The sequence below is a fragment of the Dromaius novaehollandiae genome, chromosome 11 (genome assembly GCF_036370855.1).
Source record: "Dromaius novaehollandiae isolate bDroNov1 chromosome 11, bDroNov1.hap1, whole genome shotgun sequence".
Classification (NCBI taxonomy): Eukaryota; Metazoa; Chordata; class Aves; order Casuariiformes; family Dromaiidae; genus Dromaius; species Dromaius novaehollandiae.
Window position 1 is genome coordinate 1,785,958 of NC_088108.1, and position 27,008 is coordinate 1,812,965.

General features: G+C 43.8%; 1 protein-coding gene across 3 annotated transcripts in view; it reads right to left on the reverse strand.

Moving 5' to 3' along the window:
• Nucleotides 1–3,167: 3,167 nt before the first annotated feature.
• ENOX2 (ecto-NOX disulfide-thiol exchanger 2) overlaps nt 3,168–27,008 on the reverse strand; it is a 67,570-nt gene continuing 43,729 nt past the window's right edge. For 2 of the 3 annotated variants that reach the window (XM_064517966.1, XM_064517967.1), the window contains 7 exons: nt 20,043–20,157; nt 15,285–15,466; nt 12,346–12,453; nt 11,251–11,307; nt 9,924–10,032; nt 8,121–8,206; nt 3,168–4,579 (listed from right to left, as the gene is read on the reverse strand). In XM_064517966.1, the coding sequence (XP_064374036.1) occupies nt 4,448–4,579; nt 8,121–8,206; nt 9,924–10,032; nt 11,251–11,307; nt 12,346–12,453; nt 15,285–15,466; nt 20,043–20,157 (789 nt within the window). In that variant the 3' untranslated portion in view covers nt 3,168–4,447. Of the gene's footprint in view, nt 4,580–8,120; nt 8,207–9,923; nt 10,033–11,250; nt 11,420–12,345; nt 12,454–15,284; nt 15,467–20,042; nt 20,158–27,008 lie in introns of those variants that run through there. The other variant, XM_064517968.1, reaches the window with a different exon arrangement.

The following is a 27,008-nucleotide window of genomic DNA, read 5'->3' on the forward strand; positions in this document are numbered from 1 at the left end:
CTGCCTAAGAGGGCTCAGCATCTCATGATCCAGCAGGCAAGGCACCAGTTGCCACTGACTTTCTGCATTCGCTGCAACTGCTGCTGTGGTTGCAGTTTGATGGGTCACAGCCAGGTTTGTGGCTTCCTCCAAAGCACGTAGGTGTTGCATGAGAACTCCCTTCACATGCTGCCACTCCTTTAAGATCCTCCAGGCCTCTGAGTTCCCATTTTCTCAGGAATCGACTAGTTGCCCATCTTTGCCACCGTATATAAATGAGCGTTGCTGTGCTGCACCAAAACTGGCTGCTCGCATACTGCGATGCTGGAGCGCATGCAACACCTCATCAGCATGGCATACTACTGGTGCGGTTTATGCACATGGCACCAGAAAATATTGCTGCAGGGTGCAAAAGCCTCCAAGCACAGGATGCGAGTCTGTAAAGCACAGCACATTGCAGCATGGAAAGAGGCACATCACCTCTACACCACCTGCAGCGCAGGGACCTCCAGGTTGTCTTCGTCCCCCTACTCATACCTCAGTTGTGTTTTTTTACAAAGCGTCAACACTGTCCCACATAGGCAAATGCCCAACACCCTAGGGCTTAAGGCTGCCACGCAGGTAGCTAATAGCAAACTACCCAGCTGCATCATGCCACAGGCCCCTGCCCAGGCAGGCATTGACTAGCAGAGGGCTGGCTCATTCTGCAGTGCCAAGAGCTCTGCCACCCCAGCGATAATGAGGGTGACAGCAGGGATGCAGTGACCAACAAGAACCCCGATGCAACAAGATGAGCCTCCTGTACGTAATTAGTGTTTGGCCTTTGAAAGGGAGCAGGCAAAAAGCACCAGAACCACTCCTAAACAAGTGAATACAAGTCTGTGATTCAGCAAGGACAAAAAGCAGTGAGACAAAAGAACCGTCCTTACTCCATGGCTCTCCACCAGTCCTGCGCCCCCCTGGGAAGCACACTGACACAGCCAATTGCCATTCCTGGGTTTTTTCTTTCAGCCTTCTTGGAAAAAAACATACTTGCAAAACACATCCGGAGCCCTTACATGCCTCTCCTGGCTTCCCTTAAACACACAACATCGTTTTTCTTAACATCCACCCAAAATACTGCTGTAATTAGCAAACTCCATTTGCTTTGAAGAAGAGGGAAGGAGGTCACAGACTTTGAATTCAGTGACTGTTTAACAAAACATCACAAGCGACCAGCATACATGCAGGGAGCGTTTTGTAGCTGTTTGCCCTGACTCATTAGCTAGCTTGATATTTGGGAATATTGCTGAAATGTGCTTACGTAAAGATTTTTTGCATCAATGTCATGTATTTTCTACACAAGGCAGAGTCACTGAGCATGGTTCATGGGCTGCTCTCTACTCTCTACTCTTCTTTCTCTTATCCCTATACCATCTCCAAGCAGCTGGTCATTGTGTTACCAGTAAAAGAACATCATTCTGCCATCGCAAAAATCCTTTACCCACATCTCAACTACCACACACAGCTCCAGATCTCACCTTAAAGGTATGCCCTACAACTGGAAGAAGTTCAGAGAAGGGCAAAGATGGAATCAAAGTTCTGAGATGGCTCCTGCCTGCGCAACAGCTGGTACAGGGTCCGCACAACAGCTCTGGGTACACTCAGCCCTCTGGGACACATTGGATTCACCTGCAGGAGGGAACATGCATTTTGGGAAACCTCAGGGAAGGGTTTTTGAAGCCCAGCTCCCATGGGCATCGATAAACGTTGGGCAGCGTTGGCATAGCGGTCATCTCTCAGCTGGAAACGGGTCTGATTCAGGACTCTCTCCAAGCATAGAAGGGTTCAAAGCTCTTCTTCTGAGTAACAGAGATTTTAAGATTCCTGCCCACGAAGGTATGATGTACTCCAGGCTGCTCAGATCCAAACTTGCTGGTGGAACTGTCACACTTTGTAGCAAAACCCCCAACTAAGAGGATTCCCCAAAAATAAATTATAAACAGCTCTCGTCACAATCCCAAATTAAAGGCAACAGGAAATAATTAAGCACCCTCCTCCCATGGAAAGAATTAAAGACTTGAAACATGAGATTGCAGAAAGCAGTCAGAAGCTGCCTAAACCATTGCCATAGGACAAACAAGTTTGCACTTGTTTATGGCTGAGGTCTTAAGTGCTTATTAAATACATGGAGGAGTCTGCATGACTGTAAACTCTTTCCTAGGATTACACAAATCCTGAAAGTTCGTTCCTGCAAACCATCCAGGAAAGAGCTACACACCTTCCCTCTGGTTCAAATCCTCCTTCACAGCCACTAAGATCTGAGAAGCGCAGAGATTTTGCTCTCTCTAATACTTACGCCATTGCTGCACCAGCATGGGTTTCTCTGGGGCTCCTCATTTTTGTGGTGGCAGCAGCAGCTGTAGAGTACTTACACAGTTAGGCCAACTTACTTTCTTGCTCCAAGTGGATTTGTACTTGCTCAAACCAATCTTTCCTAAACCTGACTTCTGTCATATCTTTTCTCTAGACCGCACTTTTCACTCTGCCCTTAGTATGCACATCAGCCCTGAGTGCATGTCTTTGTGTTGCAGTCCCTACTTTTAGTTTTTAAATCCTCCTATAGCTTTCATCAATTTAAGCGCTGATAGCCTGCATTTTGGTGTAGGTGAAACTATGTCCTGCCCAGCCATTTTCTATCTAGCTTCTCTATGTAGCTTCGTGTCAGCTAGGAGATAACCTTAAGCCTCTCTTCTCCTGCATTAGTTTGCTACCAGCAGTAGATTTTTGCTCTGCTTCCCAGCAACTGTATTTGCCCCCCTGCCTGAAAGCAGCTGGATTTTTTGAGGATTCTGGCTCAGAGGCCTCACGCAGAGGAAAGATGGACTCGAACCCCAACATCTCTATGAGTCAATACGTGCAGCTTTCCAGAGTGGGTAACCTTGCACCTAAAACTGCCCTGGGCCTCAGGACTGAAAGGTGATGAACCCGACTCTGGTCTTTTCAAGGAGCAGCAGGCTAGGACGTGCATAAGTCTGACATCTAGACATGCCATGGGGTAGAGACTGAAAAGTAGATGTCTGCCACAAGGACAGTGAAGCTCCAGGTTCTTGGACAACTTGGTTTCAAACCTTCCACCTTACTGATGGAGTTACCCAACAGCAGGCAACATAAGTTAGATGAGAAAAAGAAAGGAACAAGGACGAGACTTGAACATAAAAAAAAAATGTTTATTTCTTAAAAATACAATGTCCAGCTGCAGTGACACAAATATTCACAGAGGATTTCTTCAAAAGGGTTTACAGCTGCTTCCAGTGTAGCAATCCTTCCATGTCAGGAGCAGGCAGGCCACTGGCAGGCAGCCAGCCAGGTCCCACACCAAAAGGTTCGTTTCACCCGTTCTCTGCGCTGCGACAACCTGCGCACAAGTCCCTTGCTAGCTGCTTCAGTTCCAGGAGGCATCCACTCCCAGACCCCTCTGAAGATAGAGAGGGTTTTTTTTGTGTTGTGTTGTTTTGTTTCGTTTTCTTTTCTTTCTTTTTTTTTCCTTTAAGCATTTTAGCCTACATCTTACTAACCTTCTGCATAGGGTTGTAGAGCCTGGAGTTTATTAAGAACATGAATAACAGCCTTTGGGAGATTCAGGAGGCAAAAAGCCAGTGCTGCCTCCGATGCTTCTAGAAGCCCAGTCTTGAAAGCAAATTGGGTGGAAAACTTTGATGGTACGCCAGAAGGAGAAGCCATTAGCAAAATACAGATCTGAAGCAGGCCCTCCACCCCACACAGATCAGTAGAAAATTAAATACCCTTCCCATGTAAAAGATTATTTACAGACTGATTCTGCAATGCATAGACCCAAAGAGGTCTATGAAGGCACTGCCATGATCCCATGCTGCTCCTAGTGACACTGCCTTCCTATTAACTGTTCAACCATTAGTAGAGAAAATAGTGTGAAAAAGAACTGATTGTTAAGCTCAGAGACTCTGAGTCACCTAAATCTCTTTTTCTGTTTAAACAGAGCTCAGTTTTTAATCATATAAATGTCTAAAAGAAAAAAAGCTGTTTTTCCCCTTTTGGTGGTTCTACAAATCAGAAAACATCTCTTTGTTTTTGCTTCAGAGAACAGTCTATGGCTGTTCTTGCTAGTAAAAACAAGGTACAGGAGGAGAGATTTGGGCACACAAAACACATACACGTTGGCAAACATATAGTTAATATGCTGTGCTTAAAAATATCAGACATGAACTTTGTCCACAAAATATATCAGACAGCACTTGATCGTTAACAAAATAACTGATCAGAGAAGCTACAGCACTTGAAGTTTCTTCCAGGTGCTGCTCTAGACTTGTGAGTTCACTTACATATTATTCCACCCGAGTCTGTGACGCGTGCAAGGTAATCATCATGAACAGAGGTAAGAGGCATCCTAGGTTTCCTTGATGCACATGTTCTGCTGCTGTTTTCAGTGCTAAATCAGTCAGGCTGTAGCTCAAGTCATCTTCAATCCATCAAAGCCACAAAACTTCCATCTTTTCTCTAGACTAGCCCCAACCCCACTCAACTCCTGTTTGAAGGTATGTTGGAGGCGGGTCATGAGAACTTCCACTTCTGTGGTGCAGATCTGTGAAAAGGAAGGGAAAATTTCATTGAACAGGCTCTTGGTTTAGAGAAACCTTGTAATGACTGGCTATATTCAAGCTCAACACACATTTAATCACTAAAGGTGTTCCCTAGACATCCATCCAAATACTAAAGGTGATGATCTTGGGTGCAGCACGTGCTATGTTGTTGTCACACTTTGGAGCGAGTTGGCTGCAGATACAAACAGTACTAGAAATAAGGTGAAAAGGTCTATCCTAATTTTTTCCATTTTGAAATGCAAGATAATGGATGAAAAACTTCCAAGCATTTAAATAACTGAATAGCGAGTACTTTTACCGCTGACTCAACAATAGAGCTCTCAGCTAGTGAGGTGCGGAAATCAGGTACGTGGGGACTTTTGATTCACATCCTGAATGGTCACATGCATGGTCACATGAATGGTCACTCTTCTACAGTGCAGCTATCATGCCCATAACAGCAGGTGAGTCGCTCAGAAATGAGAGAGATCAAATCTGGAGCTTACATTGGTGCAGGAATAGTAATGTAAATATGAAAGAAGGCTAGAATTGCTAGAGCAGGTCAGACCAAAGGTTTGTCAAGCCCAGAGTCTTGTTTCAAATAGTGACCACCAGTGGAGAAATAATCCTCCCAATTCCTGCCCCTAACAGGACCAGAGCTCTAGCACAGCCCCAGAGATGTCACCCTGCCTGCTTTCAAAGGTGATTCTTGGAAGCTTTCTTCAGTAACCACCTTCTGTAGTAGCTTTTTACACGTTTGTAATGCTGCAAGTGGTAGGAAGTGTTAATATCTGTTATATGGCTTTCACATACCGTTGAAGCTTATTTCTGAAAACACTCTGGCAAAGCCTAAGTGTTTCCTCCTTGGCATCGTCTCCAATAAGCGCTGAAGCTAGAGCCTCTGTATCATTTCCACTACGGATGAAGCAGGTTGCCTACCCACTGTGCTTTAACTCGCACAGAGAGGTGTGCATGTGTGTAGCACAGCGGGTACGTAAACTGTGTCCAAAGCCATAATCAGACTGGCAAGTAGACCCAGAAATGTCACTATTCAAGCACTTACTAGATGTGATCAAATTTCAACAAGTAAAAAAAACTTCTAAGGTGCTGCAAGTTAACAGCTTCAGGACTTAGCAAGACTGCAGAGGGAGTGCACACCTGCAATTCAGGTGCCTGCAACTGTTTTACTGCAACAGGAAAATTGAAAATCTGTTTTATTCACAAGAATTGAAGATTGCCTCTGCTGTGTATTTCAGACTGCTCTGACACAGTCAGAGCTATCTCTGCACAATAGCCTCATATACCTTCAGCTCAGGCAAAGCATTAAGACATACTTTCGGGAAAAAATACAGATATTTTTCAAGATTGCAGGACACTTCAACATCATTTGTACATGTTCTGTTGATCTACCACAGTTACAGTTTCTAGTTTTAGCTCCCTTTACCGTTTGCAGAGTTTGTGGCTCTAATTGCAGTACTACGATTTTCCAGGTGTTGTGGAGCTAGGTTCGCATCGACTGCACGCCTCAGCAGTGCTTCCTGTTGCTGATGTCCATGTTCATCTCTGCCACAGTGGATTAAGTTTGACCATTCTGTAACTTCAAGTCTGATCCCACTGCATGCTCTCAAATGCAAAGCATAACTGGATTTTCAAGGAGATAATCTTGGGTCATTTCTCCTACCATCCTTCCAAACTCATGTTTGACTCTGGCCTTCTCAAAGAAGCAATAGTCTTTCCAGGACATGCTCAAACATGTCATGAAGATCATCACCACCAACTTTGCAAAATGGATTTGGGTTTGGCAGATGCATCTTTGTCATCACTCTGTTTTGTAATCAGGCAGAAACAACAGTCCATACGTTAAGAGAGAGAGAGAAACAGCACAAGCTCAGGTTGGCAATGGGTTTAGTAAGGCAGAGCCAGCCTAAGACACCAACCAGAGGGGAGGCACCCCAGGAGGTGCATCTCCACACCTGCGTTATCCAGCGACTGCAAGACTTACAGTGCTACGCAGAGGTTTTATTGGGATTGTTTCATGACTTCAAACTGCCCTGGATGTAGGATCTTAACTTTTGCATTGTCTGCTGACCTTCTTGGTGAGACTGATGGGCAGCGAACAAGGGAAAGGTTTTCTTCTTTCTTCCCTACCGACAGCTTCAAGAAACCAAGTTCTGCCCATAAGCGGGGAGGCACAGGCACAGACACACCACTTCCTCAAGCCCAGAGTTCTGCTAGACTTTAAAAGCAATGTCCCCCACTAACACTTAGCTCTCACAGTAATAAAATGTAAGACAAGAAGGCTAAGATGTAACTTGAAGAGCAAACAGCAGGACTTCCTTTCAAGCAACCACGTGCAAAAGACCACTGAAAGTTAGCAAGTTGATGATTTTACCAGAGCATCAGGGAATGATAAGAGATTTGTGACATTCCACAGTGGTTAAATAACATGTTTTTCAGAGTTGGTTTGCTGCCGAGCCTAATGTAGAAGCTTCTGGTAACATGAAGCGTTTTTCTACACTGCAGATACCAACAAGAAAGTGTTAGAAGTCAGATGAAAGCTAAAGTGGCATTTCTTTAAGAGTTCCAAAGAAAAACAAAGGCAGCTGTTTGCCTCAGACAAATTCAGAACTAACAGGAAAATAAAATATTACATCCATCTTTAAACTAAAGGGCTGGAGTGAGCCTGGGAAAACACAGGCCAGCAAGCCTCGCTTTCTTACAAAGGGAAAATTAAACAGTAAGCTATAAACAAAAGCAGATGAAAAAGCTCCAGTTGCAACAGATGATGCCTGTAAAGGCAAATCTCCTATTCTTGGAGCACTTTAAGGAGGACAACAGAACAGTGGAGTAGAAGATCAAGATGTAATTTGCCTTCAGAACCTTCAAAACCCTTTGCAATTTCCCTGTCTACTCTCATAAGCAGTCTGAAGCCATCAGTACACAGAAGTACTGCATGAAACAGCAGCTCGTCACTGTACTAAGGAAAATGCACGAGTGCTCTCTTTACTATCACCCTCCTTGACCCCCCACACCAAGCGCTTGATCCTCCACTTGGTCTGCTCTAGAGCCCAGACCTCTGCGGCAGGGATTGCAATTCAATGCTTAAGCTTCTGTAGTATAAAGGTCCTTGCACAGCATCTTCCTAAAAACAACTTCACTTACAATGTCAAAACAGAGACAGAAAAGGCTACGTGATGAGAAACATGAAAAAAATGCTGTGCATAGAGGCAAAAAAACACAGTGGCTGTTCAGTTTAGAGAGAAGATACACAAACAGTGGCATGGCAGATGATATAAAATAATAAACAGTACAAAAGAGGTTAAAATTAAGCTATGTAAGGGCCAAGCCAGAAACTGGAAGGAAAGTTCAGCCTCCTTCTTGCCCTCTTCCAGTAAGTTCTTCCAGTTCTTACTGTCCAAACCCCCATAAACAGGGGGTCAGTGATCCTCTCTACCCAACCCACACAGAGCTTAACAGTCGGACTCAGAGTACAAACATCCTGCCCCAGTTTGCCCAAGAAGATGGGAGTATCAGTGCCCCTACCTTGCTGTCCAGCCGCTGCAGGTAGGAACAGATATACTCTATGCTGGCTCCAAACGGGTGCACATGAAGAAACGTTGAAATTATTCCTAGGGAAAGAACACCACAAGCATCATTCTAATGAGACGAGAGCCAGCTGCGAACACCAGCACATTGCCACTGCTGCCACAACAGATGGAGATGTTTTGCAGGGGGTTTTGGTTTTAAATACAGTGAAGTATGGCCCAACAGCTGCAAAGGAAACAACAGCTACCAATGCAGCTGATTAGCCCTTCGAACAGGCCTCACCATTTCTCACTCCTTGGAGAGTGCTGGTAACATGCCCACAGGCAAACCATGCTGAGATTCAGCAAGAGGTCACCATCAACATGGGGATACAGAGCTCAAGGAGAAGGAAAGCATGTGAGATCCTGGGTTCAGTTTCCCTCATCTCCACATGCTCTTTGCCCTGAAGCTCCTGAAGACATGAGGAGAAGGGGCAGAGCAGCAGTGGTATGTGTGTCCCATCCCAAAAGCACTGTGGCACTCAGATTAAAAAATAAAAAAAAGCAACCCAAGTTTTCTTGGTGTCACACAGAGGCTCCTTTCTAGCTCATAGCCAGTACTGTGCATCAAAAGGACTGACTTGTATTTCTCACCATCATCTGCAGGAAAAGATAGTGCCCATGATCTTTCTCCAAAGCCCCCTCTCCCTCAATGCAGACACCAGCCTGTGATCTGGCACAAACAGATCCATTGGACAGCAGTAAATGATTTATTGCTACTCTCGACTCAAATGTAGAGGGATGGCTAAGAGGAACTGCACTGAGTGACAAGGAACCAAAGAAATTGTCTCTTTCCTGCAATACAAGAATTTCTGCTCCCCCTTTCCAATGTTCCAGAAAATCTATCCAGTGCCAAAGCTTTGGGCTGAAAACCTGTTCAACTTTAACAACATGTCACCTAAATAAAAGATCAGGGCCAATGTATACAGCTCTGGGGACAGGACATGCCCCAGAATGACCAGACTAATGGCTGGTCTGCAGCATTCACCTCTTGATTCATGCTGCTTGTTTTGACATTTTGCACACAGTGTTAGGCTATTTTTCATTATTACTAGAAATAACAAAGGGGAAAGGAGATAAAAAGGGTAGTACATATGCCTGCACTGTAAGTCAGAGGTCACCAATCCCTTTGTAGCTAAGCATCACCTGAAAGTGCTGGCAATGTTTCACATTTCACTGAGCCAGGCCCTCCTCCTCTGCCACCTTTCTCTATCCTTTCTTCTCCTTCTGGCTACAGCTTCTAAAGCCAGGAGAGCTTACCCATCGGGGGTCCGTGGCACACTGTGCCTCATCGCTGCCTGGGTCCACAAATGTAATCCACAAACTACAAGGTGCCGCAATGCTCAGGCTGGTTAAAGTCTAACAGTCCATGACACTGCTTAGAATCCTGCAAAGTGGATCTGGCCTGAATGCAGATAGACCCTGCTCCATAACTTACCTTCAGTGACACCTCCCAACAGCTACTGGCACTCCAGTATTTGCTGAACTGTCACTACACACAAGCCTACTTTACATGTGTGTTATTGAGTGAAAGGTGCATGGCACAACGTTTCCACATAAGCAGTGCACAAGGTGAAACCCTGTCTCCACCAAAGCCAGCAGTTTTCCTTGATTCCAGGATTTCCCCCTCTGTTGGCATAACCAAAGGAAACAACACAGCTGGTGGGAGCTGCAACATCACTGTGAAGTAACTCCCGCGTAGTTCAGATGCCTAGCAGTGTCACTACGCTCATCAAAAGACCCACTGTCCCCTTGGTCTTACCAACTAATAGAGCTTCTCGTTCGGATTTCACAGGACTATTGCTCAGTGTCTTCTCAGCTGGACATTCCTTTTCCTGGCTGCATGCACAAATCCTGGATGTACTGCTCTCCTGCAAAAAACAGCAGGATCCATTCTCCTTACTAACAACACAGCAGGCATTCTTACACACCAACAGCACTTCAGCAGTACTTGACTGAGTCTACATTTTTGTTTCTCTGTTTCTATGAGTCACTGCATTGCTGCATCTATTATTTATTTTGCAAAATGCCTCTAGCAAAGCACAGTGGATGTTCATGTTGCTGTTGGAACATCTCTGAATACCAAGCTATATGAAAGCCCAAAAAGTTAAGTAAGATGTCAAAACATGCACTTCACCGTTCCTGGCTCACTGGTATGATGTCTGCTCTACAAGGGCCTATCTTTCTGTTTTACCAGTTTATAAAGAAAGCTTTGCAGTGACTATTAAGACACAGATGTTTATTTTTCAGAAGTCTAAACTGAGGTGATATGATTAACCCAGTGCCCATTGACTGCCAAGGGTCTGGGATCTGACTGTCTTTGACTTGAGTTTGTGGTACTGTATTAAAACAGAATTTTGCCTAATTTGCTAACCTCAAAATAAACGCATGACTACCAGTAATTCAAATACTTGGTCCTTGCATTAAAAGCATGATTTTTTTTTTATTATTCCTAAGCTGTATCCTGAATTCCAGTAGTCTGAGAGCTATAGACAGCTATAATTGGAAACAGCCTCCAGTCACTAGTGAAAGGGACTGGAGTTGAGCCAATAACAAAGATAGAATGAAATGGTCCCCTGGGTTTGCTTTCCTTCTTACACCAGTACAATTTTGAATTACATAGTACTGAAACTGTGCAGTCCTGGACTAAGTAGGCTACAGCTTGCTTCTGCAGGAGAAAACAAGGATCTGCACTCTGAGAAAGTGGAGCTAGCTTCAATCAGACACAGGGACTGTGATTCAGCCAGTAGCGTTTTATCGGAAATGCACTGCCCGCGTTTTCTTGGAGTTCCAGCGGCTATTGTTTGAAGGCTAGCAGAAATAACAGTGCAACAAGGTATCTGCCACGCCAAAGGCCATTTCTACACCAAAAGTGTTGCATGCACTTACTATTCTTCCAGCCAGAAGCTGGTAGCAATGGATAACTGAATGCTTTGAGTTTGCACAATTATATATAGTGTGTATGTACCAGGCTTATACACTTCACAACAAATCAGACTAAGGAATTACTCATTTTACCATGAGGTGTCACTACTTCCCTCAGCAAGATGTTTCAACTGAAGTAGCAGAAAAGAAACTTTTTGACTTACGTTTCCTTGACAATCAATCACATCTCTCTCCTTGTCCTCTTCATCTGCTAGGCTTTGCTATGTACGGTTGAAGAAAATGGAAAGATTACCGACGATAGTCTACTATTTCTGTTCTTTGATATCAGGCACTGAAGCTCCTGTGCCGGAAATTACTGGGATTCAAATCTTCCTTTAATTAGTAGAAAGACAAATATTTATCATCTTCCCCAGCACATGGCACAAAACAGTGGGGATAAGGTTTGAAAATCAGAGAAGAGACTATCCGTTTCCTAGCAGTGGGCTTTACAGTCACCAGTGAGAAGTGGTGTTCTGTAATGTCTCCTTTCTGTCCTGAGGTACACAAATAACTGAGTGTGCGCTATAGAGGAGACAACCACCAAGCAAGCTGAGATTCACATGTGGGTCCATAATCAAAATACAGAGTAGACCACAGCTGAGCAGAAACAGCACCTATCCATGACACCAATGTCTGCTAACATCTCAACTTTTTCCACTCTCATCAGACTGCAAAACTCTGAGTGATGTGCCACAAGGATTTAAGTCATCAGCAAGAAGACATTAACAAAAAAAGCCAAAGCAGCAGAACAAGATACAGAATCTGCTAATGTAAAAACTTTAATTCTAAATGTTTTTGGCAGTTCCCTGCATTAAATCCAACCAGTATATTATAATACCACTAAAAACTTTAATTCATCAGAGCTTTATGAATGTCAGATTCAAACATGCCTTTAAAATGCAAATCTAAAATCAATGTTTAATAACTGAGACTTTTCCTATCTTTTAAAATGCAGCATATAGAAAAAAACATTTCACCAGCAATACTGATGTGAACTATAAAACAAGAACTAATCTGTTATTTATATAATTGCTTATGTAGACTGTCTCACTGTAATAATGAAGCAATCAGCAAGTTCACTACTCTCATAAATCCTCCAATTCAGCATGTAAATTTTTCTTGCTTTCTAAAGACCACTGCTTCTAAGCCAAGGCTAGGTATTTTCTACACCTCTGTCCTTCACTGCTCTCATGATGAACTATGAAATCCAAGGACTGCATTTACTACTGAGAATAAGGATGTACTGAGATTGCACGTACCTGCTCCTTAAGGGTTTCTAATAATGTTTCTATTTTCAGTTTGTCTTCTCTCACTTTTTCTAGCTCAGCTTCTCTCTTTTTATATTCATCTTGCACTTTCAAAAGATGCTGGAAGAGAAAAGTTACACACAGTTCACATCCCGTCTTTCACATTTCACTATTTAAAGAATACAAATTGAATTACCACTCTTCCATGAAGACCAGATAGATCATATTCAGAACAATTAGAAGGTTATGTATATAAAAGGAAGAAATCTTTTCCACAAACCACCTTGGGATATTCTTTGCCTGTTAGTTTATGTAAAAACAACACAACTTTGGTTGGTAAACATGGGGCAGTAATTCCATAATCACCAAACCACTGCCATCCCTGAAATAAAGCATGTGTTGTGCATTAGACTGGGGGACCGATCCATATTAAAGCAAGATGTTCCTCGCCTGCAGTCTGGTTCACTGTACGTCTGTACAAGCAGTCAGCAAATGGGAGGGAGTAGCATAGACACAAACAAGTGACCTGGCGAAGCTGCCTTAAGGCCTTCCTAGAACTCTGATGCACATTAGGACCAAAATATCTTGCGATTTAAGAAAATAGTCCAAAACAGCTAGTAGATAGGGAGACTTGTGCTGTAATTTGTACAATTCTGCATAACAGAAAAATGCGATGACTGCTCCCATATCCCGGGCATCAGCCTAGCAATGCAGGATGCTCGCAACACCACAACAAGCTGTGCACGCCCTTGGCTAGCAAAACTAAGAGGAAAGACTGGGCAGTGAATCACAAATCTCATCTTAGAGGTGAGCAGAAGAAATTTCTCAAGCCCAACCTGGTGTCCATCACGAAGACCCAAAGGGTGGTTATGGGTGTGCTTTGAGAGCAAATTGTACGCGTCTGTAGTGGAAGTACAGAAGTACAAAGACCTAACTGAACAAACCAAGAATCTGACACAGGCCACAGAGGACAAGTATGACAGATCTCCCATCGGAGCTAGAGGAAAACAGTACTCAGCAAACTGCTACCAGCACCGGGCCTCTCAGAGAGGGGCAAGGCCAGTCACCAAGCTGTCCGGCAAACAAGTCCTGATCTTCTCCATTGACATTACAACCATCTTTGTGAACGTACGGACAGGTGACCAGGGCTCTAACCAAGGTACCTTGATCTTTTCAAGGCACTTACCACATGGACTTGGACCAGGTCAGACAAGCCACCTTTAACAACCTGAAAGAGGCTCCTTTTAAGGCAGCGTTCATTAATGCTATGTAACATACTGGATTAACAAAGTGAGATATGCTCATTTTTCTGATGGTTAAGCTTAACACATAACGATTTGTTACACTTGCTTCCTAATTACACAACATGAGAACAGAATAAAATACCAAAATCTTAAGACTTTATTAAGGAGAAAACATTTAAACAATGACACAGCTAAGCTCCTAGCCCAGCAGCTTTCCTAAGTCCAATACAAGAATCGTAAACATATATTTCAGTCAGTCCTTTCCTCCATGCTTAAAACATCCCCAATCGGACAATTACTTTAGCTTTTTTCTCCCTCAACCAGCAGAATAATGATTCATAACACTGCTCATTAATAAAACTACAAACAAACAGCATCTTTTTGCATCAGGACAGCTCCTCCAGACTATTCTTCCAGCACCATGTATCGGGCCAGTTTCAAGAGCTGGATTAAACTTCCACCCTTGGGATATACGACAGGAAGCCTCGGTTCCTGCAGGCTGGCTGGCTGGAAGACTCCTTCCAAGCTATGTCCATAACGGTTTGGGGTAGTTTGGCCTTCAGCAGTCCAGTTCTCCCTGCAGATTGAGAGCTTTTCTCATGTGACAGCTGCTAACCTTTGGAGGCTAGTGTCAAAAGCAGGAAAGATAGCAGTTTTGTCTTACTCTTCTTGAAGGAAAGAAGAGTTGTCAATGTCAAAAAGACAAAGAACAGGTTGTAACGAAAACACCTTTTTTTTAAAAAAAAAGCAAACAAAAGGTATTAATCACTCCAACTGATCCTCAGAGCCCTTCCCATTTACACACTGCAAGGTTGCTGACTTAGCTTCTTTGAAAAGTAAAGAGTTCTGAGGAATCTGGTCCTGGGTTGTTCATTAGGGAAGGATTCATTTGCCACTTAAATGATGGTTACAGTGGGATAAAAGTAAATCTTACCTACCTGACACCTGCAGAAAGGAAAATCTGTTATGTCCTGTAACTCTTGCCACTCCCTCCTTCCCAGAAAGCTGACAACAGCTTGAGAAGGCTTTCCCTACAAGCTCCAGCACTACAAACACCAGTGCCTTCAGCACATACCTCAGGTTCATCCAGTGCACTATCACAGCCTTCACACTGGCTCTGCAGATTCTTATGTTAACTAAATGCCTAACTGAACTACTATATCCTCCATATGCTTTGGCTATCAGTCCGGCTTCATACCCCAGGAGCTACTGTTGAGGTTTACAAGGACCCAAAACACTTGATACTCAGCCCAGAGAAATTCCAAAGAACATCATAAGCCCTAAGCATTTCTGTGAGAATGAAAATCCAGTAAGCTTCAGAAAAGGTGGCAAAGACAACTCAGAAACTCCCTCTTTCCTTCACATGCTGGTTACCAATACTCATGGATGAATGTTCTCACATGGTTACTGAAGTGGTAAGCACTGACTCAGTATTTCAGAAGTCACGGTGCAGTCACTGAAGAACATGCAAGGAATCCATAAACCATGGACTGTTTCCACATGACTGTTCTCAATTCATACACAATCAATATTTCAACTGCCCTTTCTAATACTGGAAATGACAAAGTTGCTTCTGTTTGAAAACAATCTTCCCAGTGGCACAATTTCATCGTGCTGAAATAAGTGTCTTTGCTTGTGCTTCTACTCCGCATCACAGCCCCTTTTCCTTCATAGCGAGACCACAGCTATACAAAAGCACAGACCTACCTGCTGCATTCCCTGCAAAGCCTGCTGGAGGAGCTTCAGCTGCTGCTCTTTAGTTGTGTCTTCATCTCTGCTTGCTTTGCCTTGTTCTTGCTTTAGCAGTTCCACCTCATTCCGGTAGGCATCCAGCTGCCAGCGCAGACTGTCATTTTCTTCTTTCAGGGCTTCCACCTGCGATACCAGTGCTGGAGAACAAGGCAGGTAGGGATGGAAGGTCAAAGAGCTGTGGTTAAGATCTCCCTCTGTGTTCTACCCCAGTGCACAGTGGGCAGACTGCTCTGTGGCTCCCGACTCCCAGTTGCAAACCCAAGGTACCAATATTAATCTCTCCCAACTGATGTTTGTGGCATCTCTTTAGAACACAAGCTCCTCTGGGCAAAGACCATTTCTCAGTAGTAAAAGCAGCATTTAAGTTGGTGGTGGGGGGAGAGGGAGAAGACAAAAGAACACACTGGGATAAAATGATCATGTAGCCAAGGAAATAGTAGTTTCCCAAACCAGCAAAGCTGACAGACTCCAGAACAGCCTTCTACTGCCATCCTCAGCCAGAAGAGCATCCCCATGAAGTCAAGGGATGAAACACGTATCTGCTCAGTGGTTGCACAGGGCTCAATAAATTTATGAATGGGATTCTAGCACATTATGGCTGCAAAGACAGCTTCAGCAGGTTCCAGAACATACCCGTTATGTGGAGGGCACATCCTGACATCCCACAGGCATGCTTTATACCTCTACTACTAAGGCCATGGTTGTAGGCTGCTGAGGTGGACTCAAACACTATACTTGGAAGACAGTCAAGATAGTCCCATTTCACCAGCTACTTGCTGCCTGGGAACAAGGTGGGTTTCATCTAAATCTCCTCACTCATTCTCCAGCAAATGAAACCATGTTGGGCCCCACTCTACATATTTACGCATTTCCAAAAGGAGAACAGCCAGCACTATTCAGTAAGGCAAAAACTGCTTTGCTTGTATCAGATAACCACAGGGAAAAATAACTTTTGACAGATCTGGACAGAAAAGGCTGTTTCTGGGGTGAGCTCCAAAAATGCTGAATGCAAAGAACTGACACAGACTTTAATAATTAGGCAAAAGCAATGGCTTTATTTGTTGGTTGGATCTATTCTCTGCTCCCATTCACCACTGGGCCACACAGAGCAGGAGCCAAGGGAAGGGACTATATAAGCTGCCCTAACAGTTGAAAGATATACATATAACCATGCCTGCAGCTGCGCTAGCCAGTTTAGGAAGTGTGAAGGGAAGGTGGAAGCACCTTTGGGGAAGAAGAGTCTTCAAGTGAAAAACAGAAAATCTCCTAAGCAGAGCAACGGCAATGGGAAACATGCCTGAAAATCACAGAAACACAAATGTAGTCAGCAAGATTTGGACCTATTTGCCAGTTAAATGCTCCAGCAATAGCAGAAAACGTCACAGTGCTTTTGAGACAGCGAGATGGTGGGGCCGGGGTGCTCCTGTTTATTTCAGGAAAGGAAATTAGAAAGCAGAAAAGACTAGATGTTTTTAGCAAAGATCTTTGTAGAACAGGGCACTTCACAGTTTTCTGAGACAAAAGACAGCTTAGCGACAAACTATATTGTTTAGGACAAAGATAAGGACCTGGCTGCTTCTCTTTAAACCAGCTAAGCAAAGCTTGATAAGCAAGTCTGAAACCTTTGGAGTCTGCCAAAACAGACCATAATTTTCAGGAGGGGAGCAGGGGCTGAAAAATGCTTTGGAGGCATACAAGAATTGTTAATTCAGCTTGAACAGAAAGGTTGCTAGGGTGGGTTCATCCCAGGCTTTCATCCAGAGAAGATAAACTGGAAGCAATCTTGATTCAAGATTTTTCTAACTCCTTTAAGACATGATAGCAGGAAGACAGAGACCAGGACAGAAACCTTAAAACTGTCAGACAAGGAGACGGAAGACAGTGAGTGAATCCAAATGACTCACAGAGGTGGGACAGGATGGAGAGAGAGAGCCCTGCCAGATCCTAATGTGTACAGCAAGGCAGACCCCAAACCAGCACAGGTCACCAGCCTAGTAAGGATGCAGAAGACATGAGGAGAACTCAGCAGCTGGTGTCCCTTGTCCTCCATGACACCTGAAGAAATCCCAGACTGTCCAACTGGACACAAGCATCTTCATGCTTGCATGCTTGGCAGACACGTCTGGACGCCTGACTACTGGACAGATAACCTGGGGACACGTTTTGATGCTTGTGAGCATGTGACTACAAAAGCATTTGTGTGAACCAGTGAAATCAATTTTGCTCTGGTTCCCTAATAAAATAATAATAATAACCTCCTCTTGTATAAAAACTGGCATTGAGATTTGCTACACTGTTGTTACAGCATCAGAACATTATTTCCTGCACAACCTTCACAATGGCATTTCCTAATCTGGATGTTTGACTTTGTAATCTCAAAATCCAGAAAAGGCCTTCAATACAGTTCCGGACTACTCATCTTTTATTTCCTGCTTGCAAGCATCAAACCCCTAGCATGTGACAGTGGCTAGGGAACGCCAAGCACGGAGTAAAGATAGAACACAGCTAAAAATATACTCAGACAAAATTATACAGGAGGAAGCAAATAAAAATACACAAAAGTCCTTGAATTAAAAGAAGGGAAGGGTTTTCTAGTGGAATGATCACTAACTCCCACTAAGCACATGCCAGACAATCCAGTTTTTTAAAGATACAGCTGATATACAAGACAGGAGAGAAAACTGTTCTGAAATAACTTCTTAGGGTATTTCCCCTATAGTAAACATACATGAGGAAGCCAGTGGTGCTGTTGATGCTAGAGATTCAGGGAAGAGAAAAAAAAAGCAGCAGTTATACGCTGGTATCAGTTATTTGAGCCTGGATCCATTCCAGAAAAACAGACAGAGGGAGAAGGGATATTTGGACAGCGTACTTCTCGTGTTAGCACCAGCATTTGAAGCGGTATAATGCAGGAGTGCTCAGCCCACCAGAGCCCTGCGCTGAGACTACAGCCACGTGCACCACCACACACCTCCCCTGCAGTCTCTCCAAATGCCACTATTGGCCCATCTGCTGCTCAGAGCACCACCATAATCCAGCACCTTAGGATGTCGCTGTGCAAACGGGTCTCGGGAGCTGTGCAGACATCACCAGTGTGCTGAAACAGGACAGCGCGGGTTGACAGCAGCATGGCTGCAGAAGCAGCGAGCTCAGCCATGCGCTGCTGTGTCTACACCACTTTGCTCATCCAGCTCCTCCATGCATGGCTCTATGGACTGCAGGTTCCCTGGGGACTGCAGTTCAGACACAGCTTTAGGCCACGCTGACCATCACAGGTGAGGAGGGACAAGCATTGGCTACAGCACCAGCCAGAGAGGAAAATCCCAGCACCTTCAGTACTAGACCTAGTTCTCTTCCTGCTAGAGCAACTGTGTGCGCACACGAGCAGGTTATCACGTAATAGCTAGCGTAGCAACTTGCTGCACAGAGACTGGATTACACAGCCACCCGGGTGTGTACTGCAGCAAAGAGCTCAAGAAAGAAGCATCTCCCACTGCAGACTGTGGTGGACTTGAGCTCTTCCTTTGTCAGGATGAGGTTTGTCCCTGCTGGGAATCCCAACCATCCCACCACACTCAATAGTCAATATTAGGAACGGAAAATAGGTTGCGAAAAATACTTTGATGGAAAACTACTCAGTCAAAACATGAAGCTTCCTCAAAACCAGATTATTCCACTGAACTTTTTTCTAAAGGGAGAAGTTACAAGATTTTGTTCTGGGAAGCTATATTGGTCACTGTTTTGCTGTGTTTTCTGTGGACTATGTACCAAATAAGTGTGTTAAAGTATTATTTTATGTGTAATAGGGACATGAAACAGGAATCAAAGGATTTTTATAAAGCAAGCTGCCTTGACTAAAAGAAAATATTTTGCATGTTCTAAAGTAATTTCTCAAAACTTCTGGGGTGGAACGTTTGAAGGGTTTAACATTCATGATGAATTATCTTGGAAAAGTTTCAAAATATTGGAATTTTCTACAGAGAAACTGTGCTCATCTCTAGTAGCAAGCTTTCCTTCAGGGAAAAATAAAAAATGAATCTGGGATATTGCAAAGCAGAAGTCCATAGCAGTTTCCATCACGGGGAGCAGGGGGAACAACATGAAGTCAGGAGAGCAAGAGACAGGGGGCTGTGGCAGGCTGAGGCAAGAATTTTTTGACCCAGACTCTACATGCTCACAATGATTTAAAACAACAGTATTAACCTAGGAGAAAAATTTTGGCAAACTCAAGTCTGTAGCTGCAATAAGAAGAATGTAGAATTCAGAGAGATCTGGAAAGGGGAGATGGATAACATAGGAGATATTAGAATATCAAGAACATCTCCAGCAGTTAACTTACTTCAGTGGGATATGACAAAAAATGATCAGGCAATGACAGGAAGTTGGAGCATTACAACCACACATAAAAACATACATGAAAGGAATAACTGAGAATGCAGGAGTTAAATGGGGCCACAACAAATGTATATAAAATAACACCTGGTTGGGAGAAAGGCCCTCTGTTTTCTCTGCCTCATAACATATAAGAAAGCGGACAGTCAATAAAAACTGGAAAATGACAAATTCAAATCCAAAAAAGGAAGTGTTTTATATATATGAGATTAGATTGTAGGACTTGTTGCTATAGGATGTCTTAACAGCAAATTCATAAAGGGACCAGAAGGTTGGAAGAACAGCAACAATAGGCAAGGAAGAGCAGGGAAATGATTTTACCTGATTCTTCTGTTTCTTTCATCTCTGATGGATCTTCAATTTCCTCATCAGACATTTCCATTTCCTCCTCTCTTCGAATACCCATTAGTTCATCATTATGAATGTTACGAATTTCCTACAGTTCAGAAAGGAGAGTTTCTTAAATACAGATTGTAAGGAACACATTGGTTGGATAAAGAGATGCTGAAATGCAAGTCTGCAAACAAAACGCAACTCCATGATACAAGAAAGGAGAAATGAGAGAAATTTTTGGCATACACTACTAAATCAAGGACTGTGTCTAGCGTGAATTAATCTGCCAGTACTGCTGGTATTACTGACTCTTCCGTCTCCCTTCTACTCCTTGCTGGACTCCTGCCATGCTTTCCTGCTCATCACCTCTTCCTAGTGATGTTCCCTCCTCATATACACAGCACCTGCTCTTAACAGACACACGTCTTCCTGGCATTTCTTTCTCTTGCCATACAAGGTATCCTGCACCTTCCCAAGCACTGCCTAGCCAGGCACCTCTTTCACCCTGCTGCAGCATGTCTGTCCCCCTAGTGCTACCCCACTCCTCTCCTCACTGCTGCATGGCTACTACAACACACAATCCACCAGAGACTGAGGTCACGCCAGTTAGAAAAGGGAATTGCAAGTAAATACGTAGAGGCCAGAGACTGCTCAGCCATCTCCGTACTCGTACCGAACACGGTAAGCTTCGAAGCTTCTCTCCCTTCTGCCCCTGTGCCTGCCACCGATGCTAAGCTTGCAGCATACTGGCTCTCCCTCCTGTTGCTGGGATCCTCTCCACTCTCCAACATGGCCTTGGTCCACATGATGGATCAGAAGAGGAAGTGACCAGAACAAAGATACTGCCTCCTATGTTGGCTGCCAAACCACACCAGGTCCTGCTTCACATGTCTATGCTCTTCCCAGTCCTTTCACCTTGTACAAGGAGAGCCAGGCAACCTCACCTGCTCCTCACAACAATATCCCCCCTCTCTGTCCTCTGCTCAGGCTATCTCACACTGGGCACAGTGACAGAGCTCTGCACATCACCCCTTGTTTACAAGATGAGGAACTATCTAACCCCCATCTCCCTTCACTCTGCAGACCAGGACAAGAAATATTCAGAAAGTGATCAGCAAATATTCCAGGAGATGGAGAGGCCAAAAATAATTATTAGCGGCTAGCACAGGCTGCCAAGTGTCCCTACCCCATGTCAGTTTACGAGAACTTCACTTGGGTTATACATCCCAGAAACAGCCATAGGAAAAAAAGACAGAGAAGACTTACTTATGAAATAAAAAGGATGTTCAGCTCTTTTCAGGTTTTACTCTGAACACCCTGCAGCGTTCAGAAAGCCTGCTTGCCAGTGCCAAGGACACCTCCACTGAGAGCAGCCATAGGAGAAACAAACACGCTTTTAGCGCAGAGAAATGGAGACCTTCAGGACAACAATGTGGAAAGGATATGAACAACAAGGTCCCTGAGCATGCTACACTCAGAGCTGGCTACACTTCCAAAAGGACTGCTGCCTGCCCTTAAAACAAAATGGGAAGTTGCAGTTGGTTTGGAGTCAAACAAAAATCTTCCCACTGTCTTCAATTGACTCTGCCCAACAGCTAAGATCCCAAAAAGTTCTTGAAATTGGAAAAGCCTCCACAAAGCAGAGCATGCAGAGGGGCCAGGCATGGCTTGGCCACACAGCAAGATGAGCCACTGTTTATCACTGCCCTGACCAAGCAGGCCAGGGCTGCTCAGCATCCAAAGGGGAACCCTGCATGGGAGAGGGAAAAGCATCAAAGATGCCAAATACTCAAGTGAGACTCTACCTAAGCAAGAAAATAAGCTGGCTGGTAGCTACCATAGCATATTGTTTCACCAGGTCTTGAGCTGCCACAGCTCTGTAATGAAGCACACTCAGCTACAGCACATGCCTGCACTGTTTGACAAAACTGCATTAAGTCATCACTGACAGAGAACTAAAAATAAAACCCTAGCGCAGCCCAATGACTCCCCAACACACGCTCATTCCCTGAGCTGCCCTTACACTTTCATCTGATGCCATGACCTGTGGAATAATTAAATTCTGCCAAACCCTGGACCAGTATGATGCATATTCTGGGTCACCTTCATTTAAGAAAAGACCCTAATATCTGGGGGAGAATCTCATGCTGAGCAAGACAACATGCCTTCCTGAAACACACCACACCACTGGTCTTACAGCCTCTTTACAATGGAAGAACTTACCTTGGAACAAAAGACAGCTCCAAATGGAGAGAGAGCTCCCACCCCAGTCATGGTAAGCAATCTCAGGTAAGCAGAAAAGAAAGCAAGAATGCTAGGGCTCAAAGCAAAAAAAATCAAGCTCTCTAGCAACTGGCTTCTCAGGTATAAAACAAAACATGAGCTCCTCCTTTAGCTCGAAAGAAAGGTTTGACTAAGTGGGCTTTTGAAAGGAAGTCCCAGAAGTGCAACCGCATGGCAAGATTCACAGCTGCAAGTTTCCCAGGAGGGAACAGTCATTCAGAGTTTTCCAAAGTTGTACAACCTCTATCATCTGTTTTTTTTATCAGAAGGCCAAAGGTTGGCTACTACCAACTTTAAAGATACCAATTTTTTTTCCGGGTTGTAGCTATGCTGAAGGGTGGCCTGCATAGACACACCCCACATACTGTTTCTCCAAATGTCATCCGTGTACCACCAACTTGTCAACTTTGCTCGAATTTACTTTGGACTTTAAGTAATCGTAAAGGTGAAAGACAGCTCTTGTCTTTGTCATAATGGACTTGTTTCCAGTAAGGAACTCAAGACATGAGAGAAACATAGAATCACAAAGATTTATATTGGAAGGGACCTCTGGAGGTCTCTAGTCCACCCCTTCCCTGTTCAAAGAAGGGCTGCCTACAAACCTAGATCAAGTTGCCCAGGACCTTACTCAAAACTCAACTGGCTATCTCCAAAGACTGAGATTCACCCATCTCTCTGTGCCTTCTCCCACGGTTGCACTGCTCTTTTGGGGCTGGATTTTTCTTTGTTGTGACTTGTGTCCATTGCTTCTTGCCCTCACACTATGCACCTCTGAGAAGGGACTGTCTCTGCCCTCCTTGCAATCCCTTTCAGATAGTGCAAAGCTGTTGTTAGATGCCCTTCAGCTTTCTCTTCCTCAAGTGAAACAGTCCCAGTTCTCCGGGACAAAACTGGGGCAAAACTGAACACAGCACTCCAGATGCAGTCTCACCAGTGCCAAGCAGAGGGGGAAGAAGGGAAGAACCACTTCCCTTTGCCTGCTACCTCTGCTCTTGCTGATGCAGCACAGGATGAGGTCGGCCGCCTTTGCTGCAAGGGCATGTTGCTGGCACATCCACTGTGTTCTTCTCCAGGAGCCTCAGGTCATCCTTTGCAGACCTGCTACCTGGGCAGCTGGTCCCTAGCCTGTACTGCTGCACAGGATCACTCTGTGCCAGGAATTTACATTTTTCTTGGCTCATGCTGCCATTCAGTGCAAAAATATAAGCATAAACAATACTAAGTATATGCCTGAGAGGGGAGAAGGTATGTTCCTTCCAGCTTAAATGCCTTCCTGCAAGCCACAACATTTTTAAAACTATTACAATGATTTATAAATCACATATCAAAAAAACTATTCACTGTTCAACCCTCATTTTAAACTCAATTTCTACTTTACCCTTAGAAAGGCCATGCACAACCTAGTACGGATGACAGATGTGGCATTTTAAATGCATTTTTTCTTAAAGCCCCTGCCTCTGCTCACCACCCCTACTCTTTACTACTTGCAGGAACATCACAAAGTGGCAGAGCATTTCCCATCATCTCATTTAGAAACTCTCACATTCAGTGGACTGAGTTAGCAGCAGCTAACTCAGTTCTTTAACTGAGCTAACAGCTTCTTTAACTCTCCCTGCCAGTACACAGCCATTCGACTGAGGCCATCAGAAGAGCCACGTGCCTAAGAAGTTAGGTGTTACAGCACTCCCTGCTATAACATCCAAGTCTTCTCTGTGAATCAATTCAACTTTGTCTCTCAAAACACAGACTGGATAAATGCTGGCAATCGCTTTTAAAGGACCTCTCTCCAACAAAAAGTCAGCCTATGAATGAGTATTCATAGTGAGCTACACTGTTTTCATACATTGCTTTTAAATACCAATGAGCATGTGTGCACATTAACTTACTGTTTAACCTGCATGCAAATCAGGATTGTGATATTTCCCACTGATCAGCCTCTTTGATACATATTTCCTGATTTATATTCTCATAAAATACAAAGACACACTCACCTAAAATTACTGAGAATTATCACAGTTTATTCTCCAGAACCTGAATGCTGACCAGTGAAGAGTAGCACGTTGATGTATCCACGTATGTCCACGTCCTCATACAATTCTCATTTACCTACAACTGCTAAACTGTTATAGCCCTGACAGTATAACGTGTCACACTCTAAGTACATACTCCCCACTAGGCAAGAGCAGTGTGGCAGACAAACCTTCAAGTAGTCAAATGAAGGTTCCTAATATAGGAAATGTAAATAGAAAACTTGATCATCTTTCTGTTTTGCAGACAAAGTTTGTTGTTCTTTATTATTACATCAGGAAGGTGAAGAAAGCCAAACTCACGTCCCTACACTTGTGATCTCTTTTCCTCCCTTGAATGAAGATGAATGATAGATGTATAAGCTCCTCCCAGAAAAGCAATTTATTCTGCCTATAAATCATGTTCTTGTCTCAAATCTGTCATTTATTTATGCATTTGCAGATTGGATCTCTTGATAGAGGCTTCATCAGATACTTGATATACTCTTTTTGTGTTGGTTAATATCATACACACATCATAGTATCACCAGGTCAACATTTTATTACAGATTAATTTAGACACATACTGGAAAACAGCCTAACAACTACTGCATTACAATGTATACCCTCAGAGTTTACCTAGTTTACAAGCATTTTGCACTAACACTTAAGAGCACTAGATTAATTATTGTTTCACCAAAAGCAACCTTGTAAGATTGTTCCTATATGAAAGTGCACTACGATACGCTTCTTGCATTTACATGTCCTAGCTCAAATAATCTTATGCCTTTCACAGAAACTAATACCCTTCAAAAAACAACAGGCTTCTTTTTAAATGCCCATTGTCACACGTGAACCTCCCATCACGAGCTTGATGAGCAGCAGCTACCTACCGTAACCAATAAACTCATTTAATACTGTATGTTTAATACAGGTGCATTCAGTGGAATTAACTGAATATTTTAAGATATCTTTAAAATAGTTACATGCCATTTCTTCTCTCCTGTTGCTGAGTATTATCACTAAAGAAGAAATGATGATGCAAGTTGTGCCCTCCAGATGCATCACGACACATCACATGGCACTCAGGTGTCCCAGTCTGAGAGGACTTTGGTACAACCAAGCCTTTAGAGGCTCTAACAGAAATCAGCATCCGAGTTGTGGGCTACATTGCTCAATGAGAGCCAAAGGATCTGAAATGTGCAGAAGTGCCCTGCAGAGCAGCTTCCAGGCACACGCTAGGAATCTGGGTGGAATTCGGGTGCTCTCAAGCTTAGTTCTCTACCATGACAAGCCTTTGAAACAGACACCAGAACGTCGCAGAAGAGGGATTTGAGAAATAGTAGCTGAAGGGGATTTCAGCATCACACTGGAGGATTAACGAAACAAACTATAGTGGTAAAAGAGCTAACTTTGATCTTCACTCACTATTCTACTACTTATATATTTGAGTCCTTTTCACTAGGAATTAAACACTTCAGAAGACGGGTCTCTTTTGCCATTGTCTTCACTTGGGGGCACGGGTCACAAACTGTTTCCAAACTTGCAGTTCTACCTGATCTACACAGACACACGCATGCCCCCGTAGGATGGTCATGTGCAAGAAATACTAAGTGTGATCTAAAACAAGGAGTCACAAAAACAAGCATTTGGTCTTCCACAGAATTACTGGGCAACATTAGGCAACCACTTCTTCACTCCGTGCCTTCACTTTCCCCACGGCACTGCCATTTCCCTGTCTCAAGGGGACAAATTCATTAGTTATGGCATAGGGCTCCGGAGAGTCATGCAACGAGGTCCAACAGTCAGCAATCTTTGCTTTCCAAGTCAGGAAACCAAGATAAAGAACAAAGGAAGGTCCAAAGCTATCAAACAGACTAGGATCTCTCACCCAAACCTGACTAACTGGCATTGTGTCCAGACAAGACACTTTTACCTGTTTACCCATCTGTCACAGGAGCACTTGAGACAACAGGGCCAAAGGCCCAACTACTTTCAAATCCCTCAGCCAAGACTGCAATGTTATACTTCCAAATTGGTATTCCCAGCACGGGTTTGCTGAATGCTGGAAACCCGGTTAAGGTTATGCTGATATAGGAAAGCATTTGCTTTGCTTTATTTTTGATACATGAAAGACAACATCATCTCCACATTGCCAGCACTGCTCCAGTGAACAAAGACTATCTCCAAACAAAAGAGTATCTCCTTGCATTAGTATGTTTTTCATAGCAGTTCTTTTTTACACTTCAGATACCGGTCCCACTACCTAAAAGTCGTCTTTATTGTCAGAGAGAAAAAGTGATTCAAGGCCCACCCTACTTTAATGAGCAGGAAAAATACAGTCTCCTGCCTTTTCCTTTGTAACTATTCGTACCCTGGGTGACAATACTTTTGCTGTCACTATGGGAACTAACCTTCCTAGGGATTAAACACAAGAACTGACCAGGCGGATCCACAGAGCTCTTATGCTGCTCTCACTAGACCTTCACATTGCCAGAAGCACAGAAATCTCCTCAAGTCTTCCTCAGGATAGGCAAAAGACATCCGGATGGGCCCTCTGCCAGATGCAGCCAAACAATGTGATACCCCTACTGCAGGGGTGACAGAAAATGGCATGTATTGCATTCCGGACTCTAGGAACAATCTCTGGCATACCATTACTTTC